Raw genomic sequence first — 10,674 nt, forward strand, 5'->3', positions numbered from 1 at the left:
ACTAGCCACTTCCCTTTCTCACAAACCTGCCCCAGTGTAATCCCTAGGTTTCCCCCACCCCACCCCAGACACCACAGACAGACCCTGGACATCTGGCCAGCAACCACATTTTCTTGCAGCAGGGGAAGAGGTAGGGTGGGAGAGGAAGGGGAAAGATGCATCTCCCACCAAGGTGCATGCAATATACATGCTGTGTTCAGGAATGGAAGGGATGACAGAGAGGAAAGAAGGAAGAGAGGAAGGGAAGGGAAGGAAATGGAAGAGAAGGGAAGAGGGAGAAAGGGGCAAGGGAGAAGGGAAGGGAAGGGAAGAAGAGGGAAGGGAAAGGAAAGGAAAAGGAGAAGGAGACAAGACACTGGGGCCCTGAGCCTTGATTCTCTGGGTCCCAGACAAGCCCAGTAAGGCTTGAATGACTGTGTTCTGGGTTCAATATGAGTTGCCCCCCGCCCCATCATTCAGCATCCTTCTTCTTCCTTGGAGCAGTCTGACTAGGTTTCTGTCCCTACCTGGCAGCAAAGGAGCCTGTATACAGATCTGAACCTTCCCATCTCACAGGAGCTATGCAGAGGCCTAGAGGGGCACACATAACCCGTCCATTTTGTGTAACAGGCTTGGATTCTGCCTTCTGCCTTGACCCTTATGAGGCCCAGGTTCCCCTTTGGTCTGTCACTTTTAGATACACCATTCCTTTCTTCATGTTAGTGGAGTCTTTGCTTTTCCACTATGTGAAATCTAGGCTCCTATGCTGGGCATATGAACTAAATAACACCAGCAGCATTGTTCAGACTGAAAGCACTCGAGAAAGTGCATTTCCTCATCATTGAAAAAAATAATAGAAGCAGGGAGTGCTGTTGTTTAGTTGAGTGAGGAGATGAAAAGGGAGAGGGTTGACTTTGACTTTCCACCTTAGAGGGCAGGATAGAAACAGAGAATGAAAGAAGCAAGCAGCATGTTTGGCCCAGTGGGAAAAAGTGTGAGAAAGGAGCTCCCAACACAGCCCGTGGTATCTGTAGGACTGCAAGAAGTTTGGAATCAATGCAAACCAGGGAGAAAGCAGAGTGAGACCTCGGTATGCTTATAAAACTGAAGGAAAAGAAGACTCAAACTAAGAAGAAGAGAAAATCCACAAAGCTAGCACCTCACTGTGCATTTGTTTGAGGGTTGAAGTCAGGGCGTAGATGGTCTGGCATTAGACAGATGGATGTGTGCAGAGCATTTCAGTGGAGGCGACCAGCCTGAGACAGGACTGTATGACTTTGGCCACTGACTCCATGGAGTCTGGGCCTGGCTTGGGTTTCAGAGTGGACGATTGGCCAGTGTTTTTTAGAAGGTGGAGAGAACATTGTGACTTTCTACCACCTTGATCATACATATTCCAGGCAGCCTGCTCCAGACATAAGTCTGTAAGTCCATCTGTAAGCTGTTTGGATGTCCATGCCCTCACCTGTAGGAAGAGGGCCTTGGAGCTCTGGAACTGCCTGATTCCAGGCCACACAGGGCTGGCCTTATGGGGCTTGCCTGGGACTCAGTCTTCTAGACAGGCTGTCCCGCTTTGATCCAGGGTTAAAGGGGACCCTGACTGTTCTGGGCCAGTCTGATACACAAGGACAGCCATAAGTTGGGACTCCTCAAGCTGGAGTAGGACATATAAGACTTTTGTCTTAGTGAGTTTTGCCAGGCTTATGCAGAATTCCTTAGCACTGTGACCGCTGTCACGCACAGCACCTTGTGACTGTCACCACAGCATTAGGTAAAAAGCATTCAAGCTTTGCAGTCATAACAACATCTGGAGAAAGGTAAGTTGCAGGTGACATCACAAGGTAACAATTGTCTGAGTGAACCCAGTCTTCTCACAAAGGAGCTGATCTTGGGAAGGAGCATGATTTTGCATCATTTTGCATCATTTCAAAAGTCTCAGCATAAAATCTGTGACATAATCTGTCACGAGTATGAAGCACCCCTGAGGAATAGAGGGGATACCAGATGGCAGCTCCCACAGGAGGAAAGAGTTCATACTGGTGGCTCTTGTGTGCAATTCTTTCCAACTCTGTTCATTGATCCCCTTGCCTGCTTCCTTTTGCTCTGTGGTGTTAAACCAGATTTTCCCAGGGGGGATGAAGGATGGGTCTGTAGCAGTATTAAAGCTTATCTGTTGTATTGTTTATGTCAAGAAATTAATTGTCATCTACACTGGGCTTTCCCAAAATGTGACCCAATGCATAGTCAAATGCTGGGCAGTGAAAAGACTGCTCACAAATAGAACTTGGAAAAAGCTTTTTTGTTAAAAACCTAAACAACATCCTGTGTCAAAACAAGTGTGACAATGGGCTATTATTTCTTGCCCCATAATAGCATGTTGTCACATCTTTGTGTCCTGGAGGAATGAAGGATGGGAGGAGATGTGGGAAGGAGCAGGGTGGAGGAGGCATGTGGAAACCATAGAGATGCACTTCTTGGTTTTCTAAGATGGAAACAGCTCCTTGGGGAAGTAACTCAGAGGTTAACCTTTGCAGGTACCCGGCCACAGCCTCGAGTTCATTTCCAGAGAAGAGCCCTGAGGTTGCCTGAGAACACCAGCTACAGTGACCTGACCGCCTTTCTCACAGCCACCAGCTCCCCGTCAGAGGTGGACAGTTTTCCCTATTTGCGAGGACTGGATGGAAATGGGACAGGTAATTCAAGTCTCTGCTCTTTCCAGACAGGGCTTCTAGGTTTTATTCTTTATATATGGACTTTAGATGTGGATGGTACTAAACGTGTTAGGATGAAACAGGGGAAGGGCTCTGATGAGAACTCTTTCTGCAGGTTCAAGAGCATTGATACTGTTATCTTCCAACAGCACAGCTAGGAATTTAAAGTCTGAACAGTACAGAACTGCATCTTAGCAGTTCTCCTTGAGTTCTCCTTGGTCTCCTTGAGCCTTTCTGCTATTTTCAACAGCCTTCTATGAGCTCTCCTTAGCTGACTAAATACTTCAATTCAATTGCAATTGTTATTCTTTAAAAGTATGAGATCAGACTTAGGGGATTTCTACCCCCTCTGACTTCCGCCTCATTCCACCTGCCCCCAGAATATGTGGTTGGTGTCAGAGCAGCCTCCTGTCCATCTGCCCTAGAGGAGACACGTAGCCACACCTACCCACCCACCATGTGCCAGGGCTGAGAGGGAAAGGGATGGTCCTCAGTTTCATCCCAAGATAAGCAAACAGCGTTCCATGCCCCGTCACAAAGGGAGCCCCCAGGAGCAGGCAGCAAATGCTTTCTACTGTGCATCCATCTAGCCTTTCCCCACATTTTCCTCTCCCGGCACTTGCTATCTCTGCCTTTATTTCCTTTCAAAGGGGATTGGAAAAGCCTCCAAAGGGGGAGGGGAAGTTGCCTTGGAGTGTCAAAGAGTGGCCAGGCTTTGAAGTTGATTTGGAATCTTCTTCTGGCAGATGTCTAAGTCAGCTCTGTCACCATCACTATTCTAGCATGACACATGGAGCTACAAGATCAGAGAAACAAAAAGCCACCAGCCAGAACATTGGTGATAATGCTTATCAGAGAAAGACTGCAGATATGTGCCCTCTGCCTCATTCACATCCAGCAGCACTTGGAGATAACATGGTCCCCAGTCCTCCTGGTACAGGAGAGGTGCCAGGATTCTGGAGTTCTGAGTCATTTCCTTGCCTGCTCCCCCTTGTCTCCCCCACATTTTACACTAGACACAGCATAAAATTGGAAACCAGACTCTGTTTGGGGTTAATTCCTGCTAGGTAAGTTACTGCATTTCCTGGGGACACTTTTATTAAATTTTTCTTTGTTTCCACTACAAACTGATGATTCTGAAAAAGAAAACCTGAAACATTTAATCTGTTTTGTAGGGAGTTCATAAATTTCAGGTTGAGATAAGGTAACCTGGTGATTTCTTCCTCTTTTTTCCTCCTTCTGCAGTATTTATTTTGAGAAATGTTTCTTTGTTTAGTTTTGTATGCTGATGATGTATGCCACCAGACAGATGGATGATAGTCATCTTCACCAAACATTCTTGGGAAACTGTCTTGACTTTTACTTTGAATGTGTTAGCATTGCTTCAGGAGCCTGGTGACATCCAGTTTGCGACCATCATAACCTCCATTCAGTCTCCCTGACAAAATGAAACAGATTCATAAAACCCCAATTCAGTCTCCCTGACGAAATGGAACAGGTTCATAAAACCCCAACTCCGAGGGATAACCTCATTCCTCAGAGCTCATTAATTTTTCTGTGTCCCGCTTCTGCTAGCTCTTGAATAAATTATGAAATCTGAGAAAGCCGGTGGAAGAACACAAAGACATGGGACTATTGATTTTTTTTTAGAGAAGTTTATTTTATTTTAAAATCATTCTATTTCAGAGAGAACAGAGAAGATCTTTGGAAGGTGACATTAAATGTCTCTTCCACTGAAATAGCTGATAAATTGCCCTAGGAAGGACCACACCTTCTCTGAGACCTACCAGAGACCTACCAGGAGCCTGGAACACAGCAGCCCTGTACTCATCATTCTGGTGCTGGCTTCCAGTCAGAGTTTGCACACAGCCTCCTCTCTTTTGCCCCCAGTCACTTGCCTCCTGTTTTATAAAAGGCATCTAAGAGATAACAGCTGAGGAGAGCTAGGACCAGACAGGTCTTTGTGAGATGACCAGTCATGACTAGAGGTCAATGAAGATGGGTGGAAACAGAGAAGCCATAAAGGAGATCAGGAAGGGAAGAGGTTTTGTTGGAATGTCATGAGGGCATTTGCGTCCAGTTTAGAGAGAGGATCAGGTTGTAGGTAGAGAAATGCAGCCACATGGAGATTTCAGCCACTACCATGCTTGCTTTTTCCAGCCCCTCTGCTCTGGAGCTCCCTGGCATTACAAGCAGGTCTTCTAGCATCATACTCTTCCCATGGTTGCTAAGAAAGCACAGAACTGCCCCATGGCATTCCCACCCACATGGGCTTAATGAAGTCACTTCCACTGATAACTTCCAAAAGACAGAGAGGAGTCAATAAAATGACAGTTCTTGTAATCCCCAAAAGTTGGTGCAGGTTGATTCTCTTTTTTCCAGAATGCTTAGGATCAGAAGTAGTTTAGATTTGGAGTGTTTTTGGATTTTGGAATATTATCATAGACTTCACCAGTTAACATTATGGCACTTAGAAAATTTTGCATTTCAGAACGTTTTGGATTTCAGGTTTTTATCAGGGATGCTCAACCCTGTACTAGCATGCAAAGCCAAACAGAACCCTGGATGGCAGAGCAGGACCACTTGTATTATAGGCAAGCAATTAGTCAGAGGCCTTAGATGGTAACGGTTTACTCCATTTAGTGGTGCTTCCCCCACCCCCTGCTGCTTTGGCCTGACACCTGCCTGTGTTTATGCATAAAGGGCCAGGTAACATCAAGATAGGACAGGAAGGAAAGCCTAATTATATACAGAACTCTGTATTTTGTGCAGAATCAGAAATTCATAACAGAGAATGGAAGGAAAATATCTTATCCCATAAAGTCTGAATCATTTCAGAAAGTGAGAGAATAGCAGGAGAGACATGGGGAAGGCAGAGTTGGAGCAGGCATTTAATGGAGCACTGAATAAAGGTCCCTCCAGGAAGCAGAGGCAATTACCTACAATGTCTTAAGACAGGTAGAGAACTTTTTTTGAGACACAGTGTCCCTTTGTAGCCCACACTGGCCTTGAACTGAGGATTCTCCTTCCTCAGTGCTGGAATTACAGACCTGTGCTGTGATACCCTGCTGCAGCTAGAGAACTTTTAAAGGAACACTTAATGACAGGAAGCCAATGCATATTGCATTTGATTAGTTTGCTCATTTCTGCAATGTTTACTTGCTGAGAATATTTACAGCCATACACCCAAGAAGACATCTCATCAACCCTCCTTCATTGTAAAGATAAGAAAAATATCCCTGGAGGATCAGAGTAACTTGCCAGGGTTCACATAGGTAGCATGTGGCAGATCTGGTACTAGAACCCCCATCTCCCTGGACCAGGGAAGTGCAGGATCATGGCAAAGGAGAACTGAAAGGTGATGAGGGAGTAGAAAGAAAATGCTTTCTTCTGTACCTACCTGCTGCCTCCTTGTACAAATATCCTCATAGGACTTGATGAAAGAAAACAGCGCTCTTGGTCCAGGTGTGGTGACACATGCCTTTAATCCCAGCTACACAGGAGGTATGGGTAGGAGGGTTGTGGTCTGAGGCTGGGCCAGGCAAAAAGCTTAAGACCCTACCTAAAAAGTAACTAAAGCAGAAAGGGTAAGAGCATGGGTCAAGTGGTAGAACACTTTCCTAGCAAATACAAGCCCTGAGTTCAAACCCCGGTGCCACCAAAAAGAAAAGGAAAAAGAAAATAGCACTACCTAATGGGAAATATTACTTCTAAGTTGCTTATACAGAATCCATTAAGTTTCTTAATGTCTCTGTAGTTTTAAGTTACATCTTGTAAACAAAATAGAATCACACATGGTAGACCTGGTTTTGCTTCGGCATCACCTTTAAGCATTTGGCACATATATGAAAAGTTTTAAATAGAAGCATGGGAAATTCTGGGTTTTGGTTTTCTTTATCTTGAAATAAGATGGCCAAACTAAAAGATTTCTGAACTTGAATCTGTGATTGCAACTTAGACATTTCAATGAAATCTCTCTTCTCATACCTTTTCCTTCATTGAGAAGCAGTATAAATGATGAAAGGTACTGTTGTCATTAAGTATTTAGAAATTGCTCATGAAGCATTTAGCTATTCAATCATTGTTGAAACTCTTAAAATTCACTAGATTTGTTTTAAATGTTTATATTTACCCAAATTGAAGGGTTGGCACTAGCTCAGGTCAATAAGTTAATATATAAATAGCTGAGTAAAAAATCCTGTAGATTGGAGCCAGGTATGGTGGTGCATTCCTGGAACTGGAGCACCCACGAGGCTGAGGTAGGAGGACTGAGAGTTCTAGACCAGGCTGAGCTACCTAGTGAGATCTTGTCTCAAAAAAAAAATCCTATAGATTGTTTTCAAATGCAGCTTAAATGTTTTATTACTATGTTTATCATTCTGTTTAAGGAAATATATAAAATTATGACAAAATGTTTTGTGGTATCATATTTCACTGAAGAAAAATCTAAATGGGATTTCTTAAGTGAATAAATATTACTCTCATAAGCATTCTCTAATTTGTCTGCACACAGTCATTAAAACCCTGGCTTGGATAAAAGGTCTCTAATGGAGAATAATTGGGGGTATTAAATTCCTTTTAAAAAGACCAAAATAACAATGGCAACTAAAATAACTCATAAATATTTCAAGTCCAAGTTTCAATATACTTTTTGGCAGAAGTAAATTAGTATTTTGAAGCAATCCTTGAAGAAATTTGCTATTTAAAAAAAAAATCTGTAGGGATGATGGACTGGCTCAAGAAGTAAGAGCACCTGCCTAGCAAGCATGAGGCCCTGAGTTCAAACCCCAGTGCCACCAAAAATAAATAAATAAATAGCTGGGCACCATGGCACACTCCTGTCATCTGAAGCTACTGGAGAGGCTGAGGATCACAGTTCTAGTGACCTGCTGTTTTTTCTGTGCTGTTATGTATTGTTCGTTATAACACAGGGCTCATTTTATATAGAAGTTATTTCCAGTAGCTTCCACCTATGCCTTCATATTGCATTACCGAAAAGCCGTTCCCTTTGGTGGTTTTTTTTGGAAGGAAAGGAAGCACATTAGTTAGAATTGGCAAACCTGAGCTTGGCCCCAGCTCTACTGGTAACTAGTGGATGATCTTCAGGCAGCCACCATTACTGTCCTCTCTAAGCCTGTTTCCTCATAAAATAAGGATCTGACCTGCTTTTGACCTTGTGGTGAGGTTTATAGATGAATAAACCTCAAGTCCAAGTTTTAATCCCTGGCATATCAGAGGTTCTACTTGGGGAGCGGCAGCTGTGACTGTTTTTCTGCAGGTTTCCCTGGCCCCAGGTATGTTGTGTGCCCATGATGGACAGTGCCTCTTCCTTCTAGGAAACAGCACCAGGTACGACCTGACTCCAGTCACAGCTGTCAGCGTGCACTTGCTCAGCAGTAATGGAACACCAGTGCTGGTGGATGGTCCCATCTATGTCACTGTGCCCTTGGCCACACAGAGCACTCTGAGGCACAATGCCTATGTTGCAGCATGGCGGTTTGACCAGAAGTTGGGTAAGCAGGAATCCTCAGGCACTGTCTTTGGAAATCTATATTTGTTGGGAGGGAGAGGGGATTGCACATTTAAGCTAATAAACTTGGAAAACATCATTAAAGGTTATAAGAGCTAAAACTGGCCCTCCTGATTTTTATCCTTTTTATTCTCCAAAGGTAGTATCAGTCATCTTTTTTGTCTCTGGCAAAAGGAAAAACATTTGCCAACATTGTACAAAACAAATACGAATTACTCATGATTCCTACTACTTAGAGAAAAGCTCTGATATGTTTTGAATTTCATCCTACTCATTTCACTATGCATCTATGTATTAGTTATCAATTTCCATGTAACAAATTACCCTAAAATTTAGCAGCTTCACACTGTCAGGTGTTGTCTTGCAGTGTCTGGAGTTGTGAATCCAGGCACATCCGAGCTAACTGGATCCAACTCAGGGTCACTAGCAAGGCTGCCGCCAAGCTGTCTGCCAGATTCTGGTCATCTCAAGCAAGGGTCAGCTGTGAGTAGCGGGTGTGCTTCAGGACTCGTTCACATAACTGTGGGCTGGCCTCAGTTCCTTCCCAGGGGCTTCACTTCCTTGTCATATGTTCCTCTCCATAAAGCTGCTTCCAACATGGCAGTTTGCTTTTGGCAGATTCTTTACACCAAGTGTATTTTCTAAAGATACTTAATTCCTGAGTCAGTCATAACATAGTTCTAGGAATTGTTGAACATAGATGCTTATTGGGCTTTTAAGAGATTTTGTTTTGTTTAGCCTTCCAGGTAATTAATGCGCCTCATAATTATTTGTGAGGACTACACTGATTTTCCCAGATGTATTAAGCTTGACGTTGTTAGATGGATTGTTGTGTTAGCATATCCTGCCCTGCACTAAGGAAGACGGCCACTTGATTGCTTGTGTGTGTACCTGATAACTTAAAAATTGGTCACAGTCAGGCCACAAGGTGCACTCAGCCTCCAGGAGAGGCAACATGGGGATGTGTGACAGAATCTCAGAAGAAACAGAATTCTGAAGGGAGGAAGGAGATGGATAAAGAGGTAGGAAGGAAAATGGAAAGAGCTTGCAGGTATTTTGCTTCTTAAAGCCTGGACTCTGCTACTTACAAAACTCTTAAGTCCCACCTTGGGCAAATCACATATGCTTCTTTTCTCACTCACAAGAACTCATGCATTTGCAGAGACTGCTTCTCCATATGTCCTGCCTCTCTTTGCTTGCCCTCCCTTGGGCAAGCACACAAGTGTGGACCCAAACACACTTGGGTCCTTCCTCTGAAAAGGAAGTGGAGCTTATGAGGAAGTGTAGGGACTGTGAACACCATGGATTGGAATCCCAGCTCTGCCACCTTGGCTGTGCAGCCCTGGCCAAGTCGCTCAACCTTTCCTTTCTGCATCAGTTTCCTAGCTGTGAAATGGGGATAATAATAATGCCTGCTGTTGTTATGGCAAGTGTATTAAAGATTCTCCAGAGAAAAAGAGAGATGAGAGGGAGAGATTGATTTTAGGGAGTTGGTTCTCATGATTGAGGAGGCTTGGCAAGTCCAAAATTGCAAGGTAAGCTGGCAGACTAGATATGCTGAGGATTGACATTGAAATCCAAAGGTAATCTGATGAATTCTGCATCTTGGAGACCTCATTCTTTCTCTTAATTCCTTCAACTGATTGGATATGGCCCATCCACATTTCAGAGGGTTGATCAGCCTTACTCAAAGTCTACTGGTTTAAATGTTAATCTCATCCAAAAAGTTACCTTCAGAGCAACATTTGTATATATTTAATTAAATATCAGGGGACTACAGCCTAGCAAAGTGGACACATAAAATTCTCTCAAGAGTGAATGAGTTAGTACTTGTTAAGAAACATGTTACAGTCAGGCACTAGGCTCAAGCCTATAACCCCAGCTACTTGGGAGGCTGAGATCAGGAAGATCACCATTCCAGGCCAGCCCAGATAAAAAAAAGTTTGTGAGACCCATCTCAATGGAAAAAAGCTGGACGTGGTGGTGTGTGCCTCTCATCCAGCCACAGCAGAAAGTTTATAATAGGAGAATCATGGTCCAGACTACCCTGGACAAAAAGTGAGACCCTATCACCAAAATAACTAGAGTTAAAAAAAAGGCTGGAGGTGTGACTTAAGTGGTAGAGCGCCTGCCTCACAAGCACAAAGCTCTGAGTTCAAACTTCCGTACCACCAAAAGAAAAAAGAAAAAAAACCTTACTACAGTGCCTGGCCTATGCCAAGTACACCTAAAAGTATATGAATCAGACAAAGGTCTCCCTGCTTTGTGAAAGGTGCCATGCAAACCACTCACCCAGGCCCAGGTTTCCTGAGAGATTGTTCTTCACATGCATCTCACATCTCAGCCTCTGGGGTCCCTCTTCAGCCACTCTGTCTCCTGAAATGAATATCACTAAGTCCAACAGCAGCTGCCCAGTTGTGGAACCAGGTGACCTCACCTTCTTCTATGTTCCTG

The 10,674-nt window shown here is 43.9% G+C and overlaps 1 protein-coding gene across 2 annotated transcripts in view; it reads left to right on the forward strand.

Moving 5' to 3' along the window:
* Nucleotides 1-10,674, forward strand: part of Fam171a1 (family with sequence similarity 171 member A1) — a 120,758-nt gene that overhangs the window by 83,871 nt on the left and 26,213 nt on the right. For both annotated transcript variants that reach the window (XM_020171582.2, XM_074056602.1), the window contains 2 exons: nucleotides 2,514-2,672; nucleotides 8,027-8,203. In XM_020171582.2, the coding sequence (XP_020027171.2) occupies nucleotides 2,514-2,672; nucleotides 8,027-8,203 (336 nt within the window). The remainder of the gene's footprint in view (nucleotides 1-2,513; nucleotides 2,673-8,026; nucleotides 8,204-10,674) is intronic.

The sequence above is a fragment of the Castor canadensis genome, chromosome 15 (assembly GCF_047511655.1).
Source record: "Castor canadensis chromosome 15, mCasCan1.hap1v2, whole genome shotgun sequence".
NCBI classification, from domain to species: Eukaryota; Metazoa; Chordata; class Mammalia; order Rodentia; family Castoridae; genus Castor; species Castor canadensis.